This window comes from Chiloscyllium plagiosum, chromosome 2 (assembly GCF_004010195.1).
Source record: "Chiloscyllium plagiosum isolate BGI_BamShark_2017 chromosome 2, ASM401019v2, whole genome shotgun sequence".
Lineage (NCBI taxonomy): Eukaryota > Metazoa > Chordata > Chondrichthyes > Orectolobiformes > Hemiscylliidae > Chiloscyllium > Chiloscyllium plagiosum.
Window position 1 is genome coordinate 37,063,451 of NC_057711.1, and position 22,892 is coordinate 37,086,342.

The 22,892-nt window shown below is 37.3% G+C and overlaps 1 protein-coding gene across 6 annotated transcripts in view; it reads right to left on the bottom strand.

The window, feature by feature from the left end:
* Window positions 1–22,892, bottom strand: part of tnpo1 (transportin 1) — a 124,216-nt gene that overhangs the window by 19,284 nt on the left and 82,040 nt on the right. For all 6 annotated transcript variants that reach the window (XM_043707736.1, XM_043707756.1, XM_043707728.1 and 3 more), the window contains 8 exons: window positions 22,081–22,167; window positions 14,030–14,137; window positions 12,350–12,508; window positions 12,177–12,264; window positions 11,938–12,036; window positions 8,320–8,415; window positions 4,449–4,524; window positions 3,313–3,412 (listed from right to left, as the gene is read on the bottom strand). In XM_043707736.1, coding sequence (XP_043563671.1) covers window positions 3,313–3,412; window positions 4,449–4,524; window positions 8,320–8,415; window positions 11,938–12,036; window positions 12,177–12,264; window positions 12,350–12,508; window positions 14,030–14,137; window positions 22,081–22,167 — 813 coding nt within the window. The remainder of the gene's footprint in view (window positions 1–3,312; window positions 3,413–4,448; window positions 4,525–8,319; window positions 8,416–11,937; window positions 12,037–12,176; window positions 12,265–12,349; window positions 12,509–14,029; window positions 14,138–22,080; window positions 22,168–22,892) is intronic.

Here is a 22,892-nt window from a genome sequence, read left to right on the forward strand (position 1 = left end):
AATGTACACAGAGAGAAAATGCTTAAAAGGCATGCTGTAAGGTCATTCTGAAGTATGGCAGCATTGACATGAACGACTTGAGAGAGACGTGCTCCAAATGTTCAAAATAGTGACAACTTGTCCATCAAGCTGAATTATGCTTTGAGTCATAATATCTGAATGATGAAGCAGAGCAGAAGAGAAAATCAGAACCAGTATTCCAGATCCCACTACCTCACAATATGTCCAAAGATCTGCAGGTTCAGAATCAGCCGGTTCAGTCACATGAAGACCAAGACAGAAACACCTGACTGAGTAGTTATAATCCTTGAATTGAGGAAAATTGGATTACAATCCTTGCCCCTCTCTCATTTTTGATATACCTTGGTAGTATCATTCAAAAAAAAAAACAGCAGTGTTTACAAATACAATGATAACACTCAGGTCAGGATCAGTGCAACTGCAACATTATTCGAGAAACACAATATCTAGGATAAACCATTTGATCAGCACACCATCAATCAAAACACCCACCCCCTCCATAACAGACACACAATCTACATGGGTTGACTACAGCAAGTTACCAAATAATCTTTGCTGGTAGACCTCCTTACCAGTAAGCTCCAACACCCAGAGAAACAAAAGCAACAGCTGCATGGAAAGACCACAGCCTCCTATGATTGTTGCTTTATTCATGGGGCAAAAATCATTGAACTACGTATCTACCTGACTGACTGCATTGGATAGTATTATGGGAGCATCTTCACCACGTGGAATAAGCAGTTTGAGATAGCTTGCCAACAACTACTCACTGCCAACAAACTTGAGCAATATATGCTCTGTCTCATCCTTGAAACCTACAATTCAAAAATTAAAAGCTTTCTGATACATTCCGAACACACACACACACACACACACACACACACACACACACACACACACACACACACACTTAAAAAGTGTTCGTCCACAGTGTTGCACTTCCATATTGTTCTGACCATGCCTAGAACAAAGTGTTATTTTGTGAATAGAATTCATCATAACTAGCAACGAACCTTAATGAGGTAGAAATTCACCTGGGCCCATTTCTGGTTTGAGGCCAGTACAAAATGAAGAGTCAGGGCTTATTTAAACAACCAAGGAGTGGGGTCCTGTCAAGCCTTCACATGCTGCCTGCCTCGTGCCTACTGAGGCCACTGAAGTTTGGGACAATCATCTCTCCGGGATTGCAAGCAATTACACCAGTCAGAAGCACTGCTGATCTGCGAGGTGCTACTCCTACTTGTTGTTCCACATTATTTTGGCAAAAACATTTAAGCTCATTTTTGGGAAACCCAAGATAAGCATTCAGCCTTCAATTAGCACATGAAAGGAGCCAAATGCCTGTCTTGAATCCCAGCTCCAGATATCTGAAAAGTCAAATAGGCCCAATATTTCAATATGACACTGTGCATAACCGACATCCATTTTGAAGTAGCTAGATTGTGGTGTCAATATTTTACACTGCTTGTGAAGTAAATAAATGGCATATTTGATCTTGGAACAGAAATGGAAAAAAATGCAGCATCACTATCCACGAACAGTACCACTGCCTCTGATGGTAATGGGTCAAGCTTTTACAGGTTGCAATTCGGTAATTAAAATAAACAGCAGCTTCTGATCTTCATCTTCTGCAGCAGTCATAGCTACAGGTTCAACTCTGGTTCTGCAGGTCAGAAGTGGCCAAAATGATGTCAACTTCAAATGCACCTTTCTTAGAAATTCCAATGGGCGTTACCTGGAGAAACAGAATTGCATGAGCTACATCTGTTTAAGCAATAAGGTACTTTTCACATTTATTGTAAAGATAAGAGATCTATAATATTTTAGCAGCTGAAAAGTCTTTCCAAATATTACTGTCATGCACATTTAGAAGACTATTATACAATATGTTGTAACCATAAAAGCAGAAGAAAACATAATTTAGACCACTTACCAGACTTAGCATTAGATTGATAGGAGTAGTATGGCCCTCATCTTCCACCTGGATTCCAGTTGCACCATAATTTCAGACTACAAGACATTTGGATATTCTGGTGTGCGGTGTAGGTGAATTTATTGTTATGTTGAAGGTTTTGCCATTCTTTCCATGGAATTTTTTTTCTTTTTCTGTACACTCGACTTATAAACCTGCTTGATAATGTTGGTTTGGCTTATGTCTCTGTTATAAACAATGCTGAAGTGTCTTGGAATCATTACTTCATTTTATGTATCATGCAACCAGTAAAGTTCCATCTTCGAGGTATTGTCTTCTTTTCTGGTTTGTCAGAGGTTCCAACCATTGCCCCAACACGACTGAAGCAAAGCACTTAATCTGATCATGTACTCATTCCTGGTTAATTAGCGTGTCATGCTGGATATTAACTTACCTTGGATTGGTTGGATTATTGACAACCTGCATTAGAGGAGAGTAGGTGACCTAGTGGTATTAGCACTGGAGTATTAATCCAGAGATCCAGATAATGTTCTGGGTTTGAACCCACCATTTTGAAGTCAATAAAATTCTGAAATTGAAAGCCTAATAATGACATGAAACATTGTCAATCATAAGGAATAACCTATTTGGTTTACTGATGTCCTTTAGGGAAGAAAATTACCATCCTCATTTGGTCTCATCTCCATGTGATTCCAGACTCTCAGCAATATGGGTAACTCTGAACTGCCTGCTGAGTAATTAGAGATGGGCAATAAATGCTGGCCTAGCCAGCAACACCCACATCCCGTGAATGAAGAAAGAAAAGCCAAAAATAATTCAGTAAAAAAACTGACATGGTTATAATTCTAAGCAGTAATGACCTAAAAATCAATTTAAAATATTTCAATTTCCTCACCCTGCCCCTTTAACATTTTCATTGAAAAATCTCAAAAGAAAAGAATAAACCTGTTGAGTATTAAGCCAATAGGAACCCCAACATTTCAGGCAGTGACGTTTCTTGCACATGCCAAGCTATTAATCAAGTACTTTCTGCACAAACCAAAACAGTTCTTCACAAATACAGAACAGACCTTCACACAGAAACCAAAACAGAAATATTGCTTTAAGCAAGACCTTAATCATATAATTCAGTTCTCAACTAACATTCAAAAAAACTGCTGGTAAAATATATTGAAAAGTGCTATAATGCTTTCAATTATTCTAAAGATTTTAGAAAGCATTCCACTTCTTTTTGTTCAATAAAAAAGCCGTAGTTCAGCAAATCAAATGTAATAGCAGTATGTTAACTCCCATTTTTAATTTCGTTGTAATCATTATTACTAAAAAGGTTAGCACATTAACCAGTCTCAGCTTATCACCTGTACAACTCCTCCTGGATTGACACCAATCATACTGCAAATGCCACGGAAAGCAGAATCTTTTTCTTCATTATCCCTTATGTTTCGCAGGGAAGTACACCTGTTCAATAGTGTTTAAAAAAGGTCATGTATAAACGGAGGTTAAGTGCAGAACTGGATTTTAATGCACTATGCACTACACACAACAAAACTATAAATAGTATTTAATGGAATGTATATACCGCAGTTAATTTAGGTTTGTTTTTGCCCTCTTGGCAAATCTGACAGCAGTAATACAATTAATATTCAAACTTTGAACGTAAACTGGACAGTTTAATGTATTCCACGTAGATCAATATGGTTTCTGATAAGCTTTGTTATAAACAATATATTAATGTTTTCAATTTTATATTACAGGTGCTTTATTTTCATGAAATCTATGCATCAAGTATTATTTAAAATCAATGAATACGCACTGCCAAAATAAAAATTGAAAAGTGTATACATGTATTCTTTGTGACTTAATTATTCCATCAAACACTAAGTTCATTTTAGAAAGTACCTCAATTAACCCATCATTGCAACAATGCCTCCTTTGAAGTACAAGATTTTCAGTTATATAAGATTTACTTTAGGCATTCAATTTTAAAGAAGCAGCATGTGAAAGACAAATGACTGAATATAAGACAAGGTGGAACACAAGCCGGTATTCATACAAGCTGAATACAACAAAAGACTTCCACGGTTTGCAAGCAAAGTGTTTGACCTTAAAAGTTAAAAATTTCTGAACGTTTCTCAATCAATATAAGCTTAAAAGTTCTGTATTTCCATATTTTTTAAAAAGAAGATTTCTGCATGCAATTCTGATGAAAGTTTCTTTAATGCTTTTACGTTCATAACCAAGCCTCTCAACACAGCAAGCATGTGACAATCTTATCCCATGCATCAGTTAGTTGTTAGCCACAACATAAAATAAAAATACACACAACAGTGCTACTGAAAAATCACAAACCTGATAGGACAAGATTAGTCACATGGTTGGCAATGGTTAAGGATTGTGAATTTGCAATCAACTGAAAACTATTGCTATAAGTGAGAAAGAGATAGAGAAAGAGTGAAGAGGAAAATGAATTAAATAAAGATTGAATAATACACACCAGGGTCTTATAAACTGCTGTAGCATGGGGGCCACCTCTTGAGGACAAACGTAACCAAGACGACCAATTGTTATTGCTACGGTAACGCAATCACGGTTATACACCACCAAACGCCAACCAAGACATGAGCAAATGAGGGGGAGGAGAAAAATAAAGAAAAAACAACAAATAACTCAGAAACAGAAATCAACAGAATCTGTGTATGATAACAAAATTAAGATCATCTTTTTAGGTTGATTATTAGATTAACTACCACCCACTGAAGGGAGGCAGGAGTTATGGTGCAATCTTTAAAAAAAAATAAAAAAAGTACGTTAAAAGAGGGAACACTCCCAAAACACACCTACATTTTAAACTAACCCTTCCAACTGAACAAAAATGCATCAAACTTCACAGCCCTTCTAATTCCGACAGGGTAGCAAACCAATTTTACTATTCAGGATTTCTTAATGTTAGTGCTAAATGTCAAGTTCTCTTCCCTATGCATAGTGCAGTATAACTACATGTTCAAACTCAAATTATGAAGCATATACCAAGAAAGGGCATCTGAGTACTCAGCAGTCTCTTGCATTATATTGTTTCTCTAAAATGACCAAACACAAGCAAAATCACTGTTAATGTCAAGTGACTGTACAGCTGTGCTCACCCCTCACTTTGTATGCTAATAAACCTAATTAATTTGAGCCAAGTACGGAAAATACAGAAGCACCTACTGATGCTTATCATGTAGTATATTTGAGAATTTTATACAATGCAAAATGCCAATTTATCCATCACAAGAAATCAAAGTCATTGAGATTTCTACACGGAGTTAGTAATTACAAAGGATGATGCTCCATGCATTCGTAAAATTATGAGTGGGAAATGAATACATTATTAGTGCCTTCAAAATAAGTATTATTCTCACTTATACAGTTATTAGTTACTAATAGCAGAAAGAAAACTAACAGCTTCCCTCAAAGCAGCAGAAACTTTCAGAACAGTGGCAAGTGGGACTAGATTGGGTTGGGATATCTGGTCGGCATGGACGGGTTGGGCCGAAGGGTCTGTTTCCGTGCTGTACATCTTTATGACTCTATAACAGAAATTCTTCCCTTAATTTAAATCAGCTAGTTTTCTTTTCAAAATACCTTGCAATATCCTCTTAGATATTTCAAAAAATCAGGTAATGTAAAACATGGAAACGAACAAGTGTTTTAGAAGTGTTCCTCTTTAAACTCACAAAAGGTTATCATTCAGAAAGAAAAAGTAATGGCTTAAGGATTACTCCAAGCTAACTACAAGGACGTTACAAAAATCCAGCAGATTCATATAAAGCAGAGGAGGGAAACCTATGTTCAAGAGACACAAACTATGCAACATTCTCATTAAAACAAGCATTCATGAACAATCTGATGAGACATGCAGAAAAGCAGATGAATGTTCATTCAAAAATAAAGTTCAGTGTAGGATATACTGATTAAACTGTACGATGTAGGCCAATTAACATGATATTTCTTGCAAGTTGTGTAACATGTAAGTTGCACACAAAATAATTTTTCATTTCAAATAGTGAACTAGCACAAAACTCTCCACTTTGTAACCAAATTGCTTAAATTATAAATATTTACATAAAATTTCTAATCATTGTCCAAAAATCCATTAACTATGGAAACTGCCCTTTATATTTATAGACTATTTTCTTTAAACACTTCGTTCAAGACCAGAGTCATGGGAAAATAAATAAGATTACAAAATTTAAAATTTGAAAAACAGCTGGAATTTTATTCTGTTCACAAAGCATAGATCTGAAAATGGCAGAAACAAATGCTGGAACAAATTTCAGCAGGTCAGGAGCATTTGTGGAAAGGAAACCTGCTAATACTTCAGGCTGGTGGCTATATGTCAGAAGTAGAAAAAGTTGAGATAGAACACATTGACCTGAAACATTTGCCTGTTTCCACTTCCAAATCCTGCCTGAGTCTGTTGGGTATTTCCAGCATTTTCTCTTTTTATTTCATATTTCCAGCCTCAGCAGTCTATTGTTTAATATCAGGCAGAGAAAGAAACAGCTAAGCAATCAGGTTGCCAAAGCACAAAGTAAGACTTTAAAACCACCTTTGGAACTGCATTAAGGCCATCTAAAATGTATACTTGAAATATTTTGGAAGTTTAAGACTGAATTAAGAAAGCACTGGCAGCTTCTATACATGATACTCAATGCGCAAGTGTCCCTGCATTGCAGAAAACCAGCAAGTTTCTTTTCGTATTCTAAGACAGCAGGTTGACACAAAATGTAATTCTTCAACCCTAAATCTAAATACAGCATATTTAGAAAATACAGTTGATCAGTTATCCTTCATTAAACGTGCAACATTTGTTCACATTTACTGTTGCTGTGCAGCACCTTGCTGCATATCTGCATCTACATTTGAAGATTCTAAATATTACTGAAATGCTGAGAAAGAGGAACAAGCTTATAAAGTATAAATGTCCTCATTTTAGGCACTCATTAACCAAAGTCATCAAAAGATACACTAAAGGGAGTCAAGTGAACTCCATGTCAGTTGCAAGGTCTGTACATGTTTTAAAAAAAGATTCATTCGTAAGTACTGAACAATCCACAGGATTCTATGAATGAAATAAATATCATGTCTTTGTCAGAAAAGATATTATAGCTAACAATTATATTTTTATTCAATCATAAGAAGCAAACATCCCTTGGAGCCCCAGCAGTTGTTGCCCATTCCTGACTGCCCAGAAGGCAGCAGTGAGCTACCTTCTTGAACTGCTACAGTCCACATGGTGGAGATACACTGCTTTAGATAGGGATTCCAGGATTCTGATCAGTAACAGTAAAGGAGGTTGTGGTGTACTCGTGGATCTGCTGTCCTTGTCTTTCTGTGGTGAGACTGCACTTTGAAAGGTACTGTTGAAGGAGAAATGGATGATAGACCCTCAATTTTTGGCTTTTACTAACTCTCTATGCTGGCGACAGAGGGGCTGAAAATTTAAGCTCGTGGATTGGTTGATCACGCGGGCTACTTTGTTCTGGAGTGTGTTGAGCTTTGAGAATTGTGTTGGAACCACACTCATACAGGCAAGTGGAGGATTTTCCATCAAATCCTTGACCTGTAATACTTATTCTGCAGGAAAGTGGAGTTGAGGATTATTAGATTAGTCATGAACTCATTGAATGTAGAACAGACCGATGGGCTGAGTAGCCTATTTTTGCTCCTGTGTCAAACAGGTTCATTTTTAACAGTAAATATAATTCTTAATTAATTCAGCATTCTTAAACTGATTTGTTGCTAGCAATAGTTTCTCAAGGTAATTTAACAGACCGTGCATTTGACAGTGAATTGACAAGCTTGTTCCAATTATCAAACACTTACATGACTCAAAATCATGCAAACTAATAACTAGCTAAATATTTTTATTTTACTGAATTTCACTTTTAAGACTGAACTTCGTAAATCAAATATTTAGACAAAATATCCTTTTGTGATTTTGAAGTTTTGTAACTTTAGAAACCCAATATCATAAGTTTGTTCAGCATTTCTAAATTTGAGGCTCATAAAGACTCATTCCACTATGCAATGAATACAACAAACAGCACAAATTAAACATCATCCCATACTATGCAGACTCTCTCAAGATGGCAACCTGATAGGTAGAACCACTATCCTTGACGGGGGCCAGCAGCCTGATCTATAAGCTTAAATCAAGTAATTTGATTGAATTTATGTTGAATAAAATGTTTTTCAAACAGACCCATAATTTTCCTGTCAACGTCCAAATATAATACTTAAGGAGTTTAAATATTTATTTCATACATTCTTAAGCACAACACAACAAATTAAACATTCTACAAAATCAGTATTTAAATTACCTGTATTTTCCAGTAATGTTTTGGGTGTGTTAGGTCTATTAATGATATCCACCAGCCGGGGCAAGACCATTGGCACATAAGGCTGCATTTCAATGCCTAATGAAAAAGTAAAATTAGTGGAGTGAAGATGTTACCAGCTAAAGGCAGATCTTCACTCATTAAATTTTAAAATTCTACACTTTTTCAGCAAATTTAGATGCAAGCACTGTCTGAGTCCTTCAGGGTAGAATGCATAGAGCACACTTTTCCAAATGTCTTCGGTTAACATCAATTTCTTGAATCAAATCAGTAATCACATACAGCAGAGAATGGAAACCACCCAAATTCCTCACTGTGCAATGGTATGCATGCGAATTGAGGCTTAGCAAATGGCATGGTAATATTTTTACTCCAATTCGAAAACAGTATGTTATGCAATAACATTTTGTAGGATCTTTTTGTATATAAATGCATTACGTCCATTAATTTTTGCCTCTACCCAGATACCCTTTGTCCTTCCTGCTGGTTCCATATGCAGAAACACTGTCAACCATTGTGAATCTGTCTAATTGTATATTTTTGTTTTTGAAAATCAACAGATTCCAACATTTTCTTGAAGATTGGGATTTTGAAACCAGTTAGTCAATTTTCTTCTCCCTTTTTTGAATAGCAGTGGCATGTTTACTACCTTTAAATGTACAGAGGCCTTTCAGAATGTAGGAAACTTTGGACGGGCACAAGCAATGCACCTACTATCTAAGATATATCTTCTCTCTCTTATTCAGCCATTAGATGTATGAAAATTATTGGCATGAATTTCTTTAATTTCAGTAACTTTCAATACCTTCAGTTCCTCACTCTGATTAGATTCTGGTTTCACATTATTTCTGATTTGAGCCTTCTAAAAGGAAGGCACAAATTTGTTGACTACCTCTGCTTTTATTCAAGATGGTGGCAAAGAATCACAAATGCTTCATGCAATCATATACAGTGCCTTTAAATTTTTTTTAACGTTTTCCCTCAAATTCTCATAAGCTGATGTATTATTGCCACTAAACTGTGTCCCAATCTGTAATGCTCCGCTCATCTTTATGTAAATCATTACACCACTCTATGACTTTTCTCTCTTGACCCTTCACGCAATCTTTTTTATGCTTGAACCCTGTCTAGACCAAAACGGAACAAATGTCCTTAAGAATTCAGTAATTAAGTGGATTTAGTTTTACTCTTTATTAATAAAGTTAGGGTTCTCTTTAATAAAGGGTGCAGAAGTGGGGCCAACTGAAGTGCCCTGGCAGAATCCTGTCACAGGCATAATAGGGCAATGCTTTCCTCTGTGCTGCAACCATCCTGTAATTCTGTTCATCTCAACACAAACCTTTTGATTTGTTCTTTATCGCACGTCACTTTCTTCAAACCAGTTATGTTTCCAACACATCTCAGATCTGATGAAAAGTCATCGACCAGAAAATTGTTCCAGTACCCAAGAATCAAAACCTACTTCCCAGGCAAGCAAACAAACAAACAAACACAGTCTCCTCCATTTATTCATTTCACTGATCTGTTTATTCTAATTTGGAAGTGGCTTTGGTCAGAGTTAGAAAGAAGTACAGCGTTCAGTTTTGGACATGCCAGGATATAAAACACAGAAGTGGAAAGGTATATTTAAATCATTCTTTGGAATATGGAAGCCCGACAAGCCCGATATTTATTGCCTACTCCTAGCTGGCCTCAAGGTGACAGCAGTGGGTCTTCTTGAACTACTGCAATACACACTGAAAGTATAATAGTGCCATTAGTTAGGGAGTTTCAAGGCGATGAATCAGCAAAATTGAAGGAATGGTAACATATCCCCAAGTCAGTATCTTGTGATACACTATACCATCATATATCTGATCAACATGGTGATGAAACTAAGACATCAGATGCTAAGATGAGTACTGCAAGATAGCTAGGCTGTGACCTGTTTTATTAGATACTGTATTGGTATGAGTGTTCCAGTTGCATTATTTGCAGTAAGGGTTACTTGATAACGTTGTTCACAACTCATCATCAATTTGTTCTTGCACTGGATTAGCATTCTTGCACAGTGTATAAAGAGCAATACCCCATAACTTCAGAATGCTATTAGTTATAGCTGTTGTGGAACAATTTAACTATGAGTACTGCTACTTATGGAGCCCAACTGTTTTTACCAAAGGACAGCTATTGCTGGGCACAGACGTTACATCCCATACACTCAGCAATCACCTGTTACAAACTGAACTGGTTAAAACAGGTAAACAATGTGCAGATACCAAGAAATCAGCCATCTGGCAATTCTCTGAAGATAGCTACAAAGGCTTCAGTTAAGCCATTTGTATCTACAATATGAACTCAGGTTTTGCTGAGCTGGGAAACTTCATGGAGCATGCTCCTCCTGTTCTTAACCGTTCACCACAATCAACAACTGGCAGAACTTTAATCTGTTCTATTGTACATGGGATCGTTTGGTTCTGTCCATAGCAATGATCCCTTTCAGTCGTACAGTTGCGTGGGGCTCTTGGTACCAACATCAGGGGTCCTCAGTACAGAAGGAAGTAGCTGCAGGACTGGGCTTCTGGAAGGTAGTAAGAACTAAATCAGGAGAATAATCAACTTGTCCAGGTGCTTGCCAATATTTTGCAGATTTGTTTATTGCGGCAAAGGGAAAAAGTTACCACAAATCCTCCAGCCCTGGCAACATCCATGTAAATCTTTTCTGAACCTTTTCAAGTTTTACAGCATCCTTCCGACAGGAGGGAGACCAGAATTGCACACAATATTCCAAAAGTGGCCTGACTAATGTCCAGTTGCAATATGACATCCCAATTCCTATATCAATGCTCTGACCAATAAAGGAAAACATATCAAACGCCTTCTTCACTATCCTATCTACCAGCAACTCCACTTTCAAAGAACTATGAATCTGCACTCCAAAGTCTCTTTGTTCAGCAACACGCCAGAGGACCTTAAGCCCTGCTAAGATATGCCTTTCAAAAATGCAACTCCTCACATCTATCTAAAATCAAACTCACTCTGTCACTTCTCGGTCCACTGCCGCATTGGATCAAGATCCTATTGTTTTGAGGTAACCTTCTTCACTGTCCACTACACCTCCAATTTTGGTGTCATCTGCAAACTTACTAACTTTACCTCCTAAGTTCACATCCAAATCATTTATATAAATGACAGAAGCAGTAGACCCAGTACCGAACTTGCGGCACACCACTGGTCACAGGCCTCCAGTCTAAAAAGCAACCCTCCACCACCAGCCCCTGCTTTCTACCTTCGAGCCAGTTCTGTATCCAAATGGCTAGTTCTCCCTGTATTCCAATGAGGTCTAACTTCACTAACCAGTCTACCAAGAGGAACCTTGTCGAACGCCTTATCAAATTCTTAAGCAAAAAATAAACATATGCACAGGTGAATACATGATGAAATGAAAAGGACAGGACAAGGAGGAATTTATTTTGGAATCTTCAAAACTAAGATGCATCACACATACAAAGTGCCTTTCATGATAAACTAGTCATTTATCAGGTGTTGAAAACATCTCTGGTTCTAAACATACATTTCTTACCAAGTTCATGGTTTGATGTACATCCATCAAATACTAACCCATCTGAATTGAGATCTCTCCAATTGCCCATGTAGCATTATTACAGACAGAAATAAATTCTGGGTTCAGATTAGTTCCAAGAACTGGCATGAAATCAGCTGTAATAAGAAACAAAGTTAAAGTTCTAATCGACGCCCAATTAAAAATATATACACAGAACAAAATATACATCCTCTAATTTATTTTCTTAGCTGTGAGATAGTAAGAGAAAGATGTGAACAAAGACAACATTGCATACCAATGCAAGGCTTCACATGTTGAAAGCACGCTTTTGTTAAATCACCCAATAAGGCAAATGAACTCTGTCGTACTTCGGGCATCTTATCCTATAATTAAAAGAAAAAAAATTGTTTGATTTCTTTTTGGATTAAGAAATAAAATATATTCGGTTTTAATAGAACATTTGCTTACCTGCATACACTGGTACATTAATGACAAAATATTGCTCCGTGCAACAAGCTGTTCAATACTTCCTCCAAGGCCTTCAGCCAGCCCACTTAGTAAATCAAGTGCCACAATCATAAAATCTTTATCCGGGGCCTCGCACTGATCAGGCTGGGAACCATGCAACTGTGATACAAGAACCAATGACATAAGCGAAGACCAATTTTAATCAAAATAATATTGTATTGATTTTATCTGCCTGAAACTAGGCGCTCTCAGATGATCTGTAGCTGAAGTCTGAATGTATCTCTAAATAATGATGAAATCATTATTCCATTGATCTAATCCTCTCTTCTATTCCTTGCAATTTTGGTGTTGTGCTGTGAGATGACCCATGGTCCTTCATGGGGGTTTGTTAAATTCAAAAAGGAAATGAAACAAATTTGAGCTGATAGATGGATATTTCCGGATTGTGACCATGAATCAACTATGTATGGTAAACCATATTCATTCAAAATTAATATTAGTGAACATTGGATAAAATAAACAGTTCATGGATTGATAAACAAACTGACAACTAAGTATGCTAAACTAAAGTCTGTAGAATTCATGCCAAAGATGACTTGTCTATCCAATTGGTTCGGCCTCTTCCCACCCATCTTTGTCTAACCCTATTAACAGAGCATTCTCTGTCACCTATTATTTAAATTTCTCTTAAATCAATTTTGCACTGTTCAACCTGTTACTGTCCTAACTAATGTTAGTATAGGCCAAGTCAGATCCCATGGTGAAAACTGGCTTGTTAGATCCTAACTTTTTTTAATCTGCATGTCAGTTACTGAATACATTCACAAGAGGCTTCCAGTGTACTTTTAGTATACCTTTACACGAAGAATAAACATTTATCAAACAAGAAAAACAAAGTGACTGGAAGTATATTGCAGACATCAGAAAAGAGTTCAAATTCACACTATTCCTTTTATCTGTCTCATTGTACCAATCAACATGCGCTGAACACTGGAGCAGCTGTGCATCGTGCAGCTTAGAAGGAACGCTGTTTATAAGTATCCCAAGCTGAAGAGCCACCACTATTTTCACATGAAAAAGCAGGTCTAGGCTGGTACAGTGTCAACTGCTTCCTTTCAATAAATTGCTCTGCAGTTGGTAAGTGCTTTTCCTCTCATTTGTCTCCCCCAAGACACTGAAAACAAGCTGCAAACTAAACCGCTACTTTAATTTCAGAGCAATGGCTCATGTTCCCCAAACTCAGTGTATAACATTCATTTTCTGGCATATATCACATTTATTGACTTCATTGATCATTCTGCCTTTATGTTATTGGACCCTTGTTGCTAAGCAACAGCCCAGTCCTTTCCCTTTATTTAATGTATGCAACTGTCTATATGAAGGGTTTAAAATCTTATCAAAAAGGTAAATAAACACTAACCCACAAAAACATTCAAATAAAACTGAACCACGTCTGCCATCCAGCTTAAAACACACAAACTAGAAAATCTGAATTCAACTTCAAGGTGAACACTGCTCTTAACAACTCCGTGTAGTATCATATTTAACATTCTAACTCATCATTGGATAAAGAGACTGCTTATAACTTCTTGATTGGACTGATTGCAATCATCATTCTTATTAACATATAGCAAATCACTGTTCTTTAGGACAATTTAGATGTAGTAATAAAATACTTGCCATAGCTTGGGAAAGTGTCTTTTGGACTAGATTTACACAACGCTGGTATACGGGTTCACAGTATGGAAGAAAGCCAGACTGCAAGGCAGTGGCAACAGAAGACAGGCACTGTAATATACAACGTATTAGATTTAATAGAATGCTACATCTGAAAACTCAATTGAGAAAATGGAGCTTTTATTACATTACTGCAAAATTTATGACATATCTAAAACTGCTCTTATATCAACAGAATATCGATTTGTTGCAATTTAAATTTTGAAAGCAGGAGACAGCTTTAAAAGTAGAGGGACCGTGAATACATTTTAATGGCACCAGTATATTAAGGAAGGCTTAGCTTCAGAAACTGCCCATCCATTTGTACTTACATATCACTTGTAATTGTAAATAACAGTAACAGTTTCTAATGCGGATAACAATTTTTTTTTTAAAATCCACTGAATCAGTTGCTTAATGCCAGCTCCATCTACTGATGTTAATTTTATTCGCCTCCTTACTCCAACACCAGTTGACCATTTATTATTTAAATTAGGTAAAATACAAGTGTAGATTACTGGTATCTAAGCAACAATGTGCTCAGACCTGCACTAGTCATTTATTTCAGAATTTAACCAACATAAAACTAACCAAAGACTAATGTAGAAAAAAGTGATGTTTATCTGGATAGGCCGCATATGCAAGGTCACTATTCTGCCTTAACGTTTAGAAATCTAATGAGAAACCTGCACTACAAAAATGATTCAAAGCACAGCAGCCGGATAAGAGCATTTGATTTCATACATATGAATCACGACGTTTAAAAAATAAATGCCTCCTTGCAACGTTCCCTCCAAATGGCACAGTTCTTAGTTACAGAGGGAACAGTGTCCACTTTTATTTGGCAGAAAACTCTGTGATAATTGCACTTCTCTTATTCTGATCTCTAAAGTACACAGCTGTAATTGTTCCATTAGTTGAGTGCAGATAAGGCAGATGAATGCACGGCTGGAAAGATGATGCTGGAGGGGGAACTTCAAACTCCTTGGACATTAGGACTGACTCTGGGGAAGATGGCACTGTATAAATCAGATGGGTTGCACTTAAACAGAACTGGGACTGAAGCCCTTCAGGGCACCGTGCTCATGCCTTAAGGCTTTAAGCTAACTTGGCAGGGGTGTGGGAATCGAGAGACAACATTAGAAGTAAATAGCATGGGCTCTCAAAATGCTCAAGGATACAACTAGCACCTGTAAAGCAAGTGGTAAGATAATCGGTGAAGCTGGATTGAAGGAGAAAAAAAAAGTCAAAACAAGAGTTAAATGCACATATGTGTGAATGTATAGAGTATAGCCAATACAAATGCGAAGGTTGGGCATTTAAAGGCAGAGATTGTAATTTGGAATCATGCTGTTGTAACGGCCTTACTCAACTAAGGGCAAAACTAGTTATTAAATACTCCTAGGTATAAGTTGGTTATGAAAGATAGAAAAAGGAAAAGAAGGGGTAGCTGTGTTGGTTTTGGATATTGCAGTGCCAGAGAAGGAGGATGTCTCAGAGGGTTCAAGACAGGGGCAATTTGTGTAGAACTATGGAATAAAAAGGGTGCAATTACAATGTAGTCAAGGTAAAGGAGGTAGAAACTAACATTAGAGGTGTTGCTATGACAGGTGTAATGGAGAAATATAAATGAGGTTCAACAGCAATACCAAAAGGTTATGGGGGAAATGAAAAACCAAATGAGAAGGGCAACGGGGAATGATGAGAAAAGACCATCAGCAACATAAAAAAAAACATGTTTTCTATAAGCATATAAACAGTAGTGGTTAAAGGTGGAGTACAGCTGATCAGAGACCATAAAAGGGATTTACAGATGGAGGCTGGATCATGGCTGAGGTTATTAAATGAATACTTTGCAAATGTATTGACGACAGAGGATGCTGCCCAGGCCATGCTGACACAGGATGCGACTTCGTCACTAGAAGGGATCAAAATTAAGGAGAAAGATATATCGATTGTTCTATTCATTGGAAGAAGTAAAGATATGATTGGAAGACTGTTGACATTTAGAAGTTAACAACACACCAGGACTGGATGAGATGCAATCAAGGATTTAGAAGGAAGTGAGGATGGAAATTTCAAAGGTACTGGTCATGAGACTTCAGTCTTCCCTGAACTCTGAGGAAGTGCCAGAAGACTGGAGAATTGCCAACATTATGGCCTGTTTAATAAGATTGCAAGGATAACTCCAGTAATTAGTTTAACATGAAACTTTTGTAAACAATTATTTGGGATAGAATGGTCAAAGGTGAAAAGAGGTAGGCTCATTAGGAAGAAAGTCAGCATGGATTTCTGAAGAGGAAGGGATGTTTAACTCACTTGGAGTTTTATGAAGAGGTAACAGGAAGGTTTGATGATTTTAATGCTTTTGATGTAATATACATGGATTACCAGAAAACATTAGGTACAATGCAACACAACAGACTTTAGTGTTATTTGTTGATAATAGTATAAAAGTGACAGTGACAACATGGATATTAAATCTGGTGAGTGATAGAAATGGAAAGCAAAGGTCAATGGATATTTTTCTAAACTCTAGGAAGGTTTGTAGTGGAGTTCTTCAGGGGTTGGTATTGGGAAGCTTGCTTTTCTTGATCTGGATCTTGGTGTGCAAGGGACAATTTCAATGTTTGCAGATGGCACCAAATGTGAAAGAATTGTAAACTAAAAAGGATAGTGTGGAATTCGGTGACAAGTTGGTGCAGTGGGTGGTGGGTGGCAGATGTGGCTAAATGCAGAAAAGTGGGGGGTGATGGATTTTATAATACAATATTAAATAAAGGATACAATTTCAAAGTGGATGCAGGAGCAGAGGGATTGGGATGTATCTATGCAAGGATAATTGAAGGTGACAGGACAAATGGAGAGAGCAACAAGCATAGAATGCGTTATTAATAGGGGCTTAGAGTACAAGAACAAGAAAATGATGCTGAAATTGTACAAGTCACTTGTGCAATCTCAAATGGAATAGTGCATATAATTGTTGTGCCATATTAGAAGAAAGATTCAAATACATCAGAAAAATTGAAGAAGTGATTTAAAAGAATGGTTCCAGATAGGAGAAATTTCAGCTGATAGAGTGAAGAAGTTGGGACTGCTCTCCCTGGAGAGGAGGGTCTGAAAGGAGACCTGATTGAAGTTATCAAAATTGAGAGTGGGCTGGTAGAGTACGTAGGATGAAGCTGTTGTTTCGTTTAAAAATAAGAATGAGGGGGCACAGATTTAAAGCGATGTGTAAACAAAGCAAGGGTCACGTGAAAAACAAACTTTCCACACAGCACCTTGTTAGGGTATGGAATCATCAACTGGAAACATGGTGGTGGGAGGCAGCTTCAATTGAGCCATTCAGGAGGGCTATCGTTTTTTTTTGGATAAGAATGGTGTGTGGGAAAATACAGGAAAAAGGCAGGAAATTGGCAATAACAGAGTTGGTGCAGGCACAATAGGCTAAATAGAGTCCTTCTGCACCATAGAAATTCTGAGATTCTGTAGTGGCCATGGTTTCAGTTGTCTGGGCCTTATGCTCTGAAATTCACTAAAACTTTCTTTTCCTCAATTAAGACAGTTCTTACAACTTAACTTTGAGCTTTTGATAGCTTAATGTAATCTCTCAAGGGTCAGGTTGTACGTTTCCTTGCTGAGCTGGTAGATTTGTTCTCATCAGTGAGCCTCCAATGAAGTGTTGGTGCTCTGTCCCTCTTGCTATGTGTGTGTCTTGGTCTGTTGCAGTGGGTGATAACACTTCAGTTCTTTTTCTGACAGATTGGTAAATGGGGTCCAAATTGATATGTTTGTGGAGTTCTGCTCTGAATGCCAGGCCTCTAGGAAATACCCTATATGTCTTTGTTTAGCCTCTCCCAAGATGGATGTATTGTCCCAGTTGAACTGATGCGTCTCTTCATCTGTGTATATGGATACCAGTGAAAGTTGGTCAGGTCTTTTAGTGGCTAGTTTCCTGCCCGTCTGTGCAAGCCACCAGAATACATGAGCAACAATTAGCCACCGAAAGACCTGACCAACTTTCACTAATATCCATATACACAGACGAAGAAGCACACTAGTTCAACTGGGATAATACATCCACCCTGGTACAGGCAAAACAAAGACATATAGGGTATTTCCTCGAGCCCTGGCATTCAAACCGTTACTCCATTAACATACATATCAATTTGGACCCCATTTACCAACCTCTCAGAAAAAGAATAAGAAGTGATATCACCCACCACAACAGACCAAGACACAAATAGCAAGCTGGACAGAACACCAGTGCTTCATTGGAGGCTCAGTGATGATGTTACCTAGTATGGTAATGAAACGTCTGAGAACAAATCTACCAGCTTAGCGAGCAAACTTACATCCTGAACTACAAATCTTCTCCCTAATTACAATCTCTCAAGGGGTTTGGAGTCATATTTTAAATTGCCAGTGGCACAGCTTGGGATAGTTAATACAGTTATAGAGTCATACATCATGTCTACATCAAACAAACATCAAACTACACTAATTCTATTTATCTGTACATGGTCCATAGCCAACTATGCCCTGGCATTTTATAAACTCATCCAGATGCTTCTTAAAATGTTGTGAGAGTACTTTCCTCCATGACCTTCTAAAACACAAGTTGTCATAATAGAAGAGGAAAATATTATAAGTGGAGTCTAACTGGTTAACTGGGATTGCCAATTAAAGTTGTTCCTCTCCTGCATTAACTACAACTTGCATGGATGCTAACAGAATATTGTTGTGAATGGAGACTGCAGATATAGGGTGAAAACTGACCAATAGAATTTAAGGTATAAGCTGTTTAGAACAGATAAACTGCCTTGTCGGAATGTGTTGCACCCGAGATTCCTAAAGCAAGAGAGCATGGACATTCTGATTGGTCAAAGCATTGCTTTGCAAAATGAACCAGAGAACAGCTGTCACATATTCTGTTGAGTGAAGCAGACACAGTGCTTGTATGTTACCTTTCAGTCTGCAAAGAACAGGACCTGTGTAACATTATGGCTAGCCTCCAGTACACGCAAATGTGCTATTCTGAGTCTGGCTGACAATCCTAAATTTGTTGTTAGTGTAATTCTTCGTACACTCAGGATTATCCAGCAAATAAAGTCAAACTGCAGAATAATTTAATGTTAGACTTTGCTAAGACTTCTGTAATCATTGACTGCTTGGGTACAGTTATTGCCTTGCTTTTTTGAGAACAGCTGAATTGATATTGTTTGATACACCCCACCCACCCCACCCCAGTCTTTGGGACATGGAACCTATATACTTGGCAGCACAGTTAACTGCCAATCAACATTAAGAGGCACTGCCATGGTGAATGCAAACATCAGTCAGCATTTCTTTCTCATGAAGCATGCAATTTTTTCCCTTGAATTGGTATTCTTGCAACTTGTCCTGACGACAGCAACATTAAAAGCTTGAACAGTCATTTTTAAGCAATTCGCAGGTTCTGTAATACAAAACAATTATTTACTAATTACAGTACATTTCTTGAGGTAGTAAGAAAGTAGGTTGATGAGGAGAACACTACGGATGGTCTCACCACAGATTTTAAGTTAATTATTTTAAATTAACCTTATGACAAACATTTCTGTGGCATATGGGACTTGAAATTGGTCTTTCTGGCTCAGAATTGGGGCACAATCACTACGGCAGTCAAGCCCCTTAGATTTCAATATATGCTTTGACAAAGTACTATGAGAAAGGCTGGATAATAAAATTGAGGCTCTTGGAACAGGAGGATCTGTGTCAGCATGGATAAAGTAAATTGGGTGCAAGACAGATAATAGCAAGACCAATAAAATGGTTAATGTTCAAACTCGAGCAAAGCTTTGCCTATTATTTTTCTATACAAATTATTTTAGTTCAACATCACGTTTTCAAGAGAAACTCGGGATAGACTGCAAGTGCTGGCCTCACCAGCTATGCTCATTCTCACAAATATCCATGTTGTAATTCATATTATTTACAACATAGTTTAGATGTTAAATGGGAAGTCTTGATTGAGAAACTGGTAATAACCACAAAGAAAACATAACTGAAACAAGCCTGGGCTTCAGAACATGTATAAAGGTCAGGATCACGTTAAATTACAAGGGTAACAGCTAGAAAGGCAACATTATTCAACTAGAAGAAAGCTTAATTAGCTGAAAAATTGATAACATGATGTTTGCAGTTATTCCAACAAAGGAAGCTACTCACATGGTTTGCCAGAATTAAGGAATGTGCTGGAATTAATTTTAATTTTTATCTGGCAATAAGTCATTTACATCACATTGCCATGGAGATTGGTAGAGCTTAGTGAAATTCTTCATCGAGTGTTATCTGTATTAATTCAGTTAGGGCGCAACCAGCAAGAAAAAGTCAATGTATGACAGATGTATGACGCGGATAATGTGACGTTATCCACTACCATAATTAAAAACAGGAAGGCGGACTATCTGAAAAGGTAAAAACAATGACTGCAGATGCTGAAAACCAGAGTCTAGATTAGAGTGGTGCTGGAAAAACACAACAGTTCAGGTAGCATCCGAGGAGCAGTAAAATCAAGACGACAGACTAAGTAAAGGGGAGGTGCATTAAAACCTGGGTATACTTAACACTATTCAAGAACATGGCCCTAAAAATAGTGGATGCATTGATGGTCATCTTTTAAGATTTCATAGACTCTGTAACAGCTCCTCTGGATTAGGAGAATAGCTAATGTAAGCTCCTTATTTTAAAAAAAGGTAAAAAGAAAACAAGGAATTATAGACCAGTTAAACTGACATCAGTAGTAGGAAAAAGGCTAGAATCCGTTACAAAAGACTTAATAGTAGAGCGTCTGGAAAACAGTGACAGGATTGGATAGAGTCAGCATGGATTTATAAAAAGGAAATTATGTTTGACAAATCTACTGGAATTGTTTTGACAATGTATTTAGCAAAGTTCATAAAAGGGTGGATGTGGTTTACTTGGACCTTTGATAAGGTCGCACACAAGAAATCAGCGTGCAAAATTAAAGCACATGGGATTGGGGTAGTGCATTGAAATAGACAGAATTGGTTTGCAGACAAGAAACAAAGAATAGGAACCCATTTTCTGAGTGGCAGCTAGTGATCAGGTTAATACTGTGGGGAATCAGCATAATGACCCCAGCTGTTCACAATGTATCAATGGAGGGAACTAAGCGCAATATCTCCATGTTTGTAGATGATACAAAGCTGGGTAGAAGGTTAAACTGTGAGGATGGTGCAGAGATGCTTCAGTGAATTTGGACAAGTCAAGTAAGTGAGCAAAGGCATAACAGATGGATGTACAACATAATATAGATAGATATGAGATCATCCACTTAGGTAGCAAAGACAAAACAGCAGATTATCTGAATGGTGAGAGACTGGGAAAGAGGGAGATGCAACAAGACCTAGTGTCCATACACACTAGTCACTGAAAGTAAGCATGCAGATGCAATAGGCAGTGAAGGCGGCAAATGGTCTTCGTAGTGAAAGGATTTGCGTACAGCAGCAGGAACACCTTGCTGCAATTGCACAGTGCCTTGATGAGACCACATTTCCAGTATCATATGCATTTTGATCATCTTACCTGAGGATGTTCTGGCTAGGGAAGGAGTGCAAGAAATGTTAACAAATGGATTCCTGGGATGACAGTATTGATATGTAAAGAGGCATAGATCAGTTAGGACCAAATGCACTGAAATGTAGAAGAATGAGGGGGGCATGTCAGAAACCTATAAATTTCTTACAAGACTTGACAGGATAACTGCAAAAAGGATGACGAAGGAGTTCAGAAGCAGGGGTCACCCTCTAAGGAGATGGGGTAGCCATTTAGGACTGAAATAAGGAGAATATTCTTCAATCAGACAGTGGCGAATCTGGTGGAATTCTGTTTGAAAAGAAATGGAGAAGTGGTCTCTGACCAAAGGAGTTTGCTAATCCCCAAAACTCTTTTTCAATAAATCTACTAACATGAAATATTCTTTGCAAATAACACATGAAGCTCTACAATACCTCAAGTAAGGGAAAAAGATCTTTGTCTTCATCTTGCAACATGTTCCACTTCTGAATGAGAGGAGGCATCAACATTTGTATATATTCCTTGTGAGAGACACAAAGTGGGTTAATTTTATGGCTCTACTGAAATATTGTAAATTAGTCAACAAGACAAAGCACCTTAATTTAGAAACACTTAACTATATCAGAAAAGTAGCAGGAATGACCTGAAAAAAAATCTATCCTTGCAACATTATGGTCCAAACTTTGCAATATAGTGATGAGGCTTTCAAAGACCATTATTACTAATTATTAAATCAGACTGTAACCTCTTGTGATCATGTGCCAAAGAAGCCTCATTCTTCCAGAAGTTTTGCTAGTAATGCATCAAGACTAGACAGTCAAATATGTGGAAAGGCATAAAGCTGGGGTACATGAGATATACTCTCTTACAAATTTAGATAAATGCGCTAGAAGGTAAAGGAGCACTGAAGTTTAAATGAATTTAGAATATTACAATACATCTTTATCGCTATCAAACTACACTGGTACTGAAAATAAACTGTTCTAAGTATGGAGTCTTATTCCTTCAGAGTTTAATTTTTAACATTCTCCAATAATTTCATTTTTATTTTTTAAACATTTATTATCTGAAGTCCTAATGCAAAAAGCCTTAGAAAATCTGTTGGAAAAAAATAGTAAACCGACAAGGCCATCCAGTCATAACAAGACATCAAAATCCAGTCCACTGTTCTGAAATAAAGTTTATCTTAACTGAATATGTTCATTTGCCGCCTCAGAAATAAATTCTGCAAATTCCATATCATATT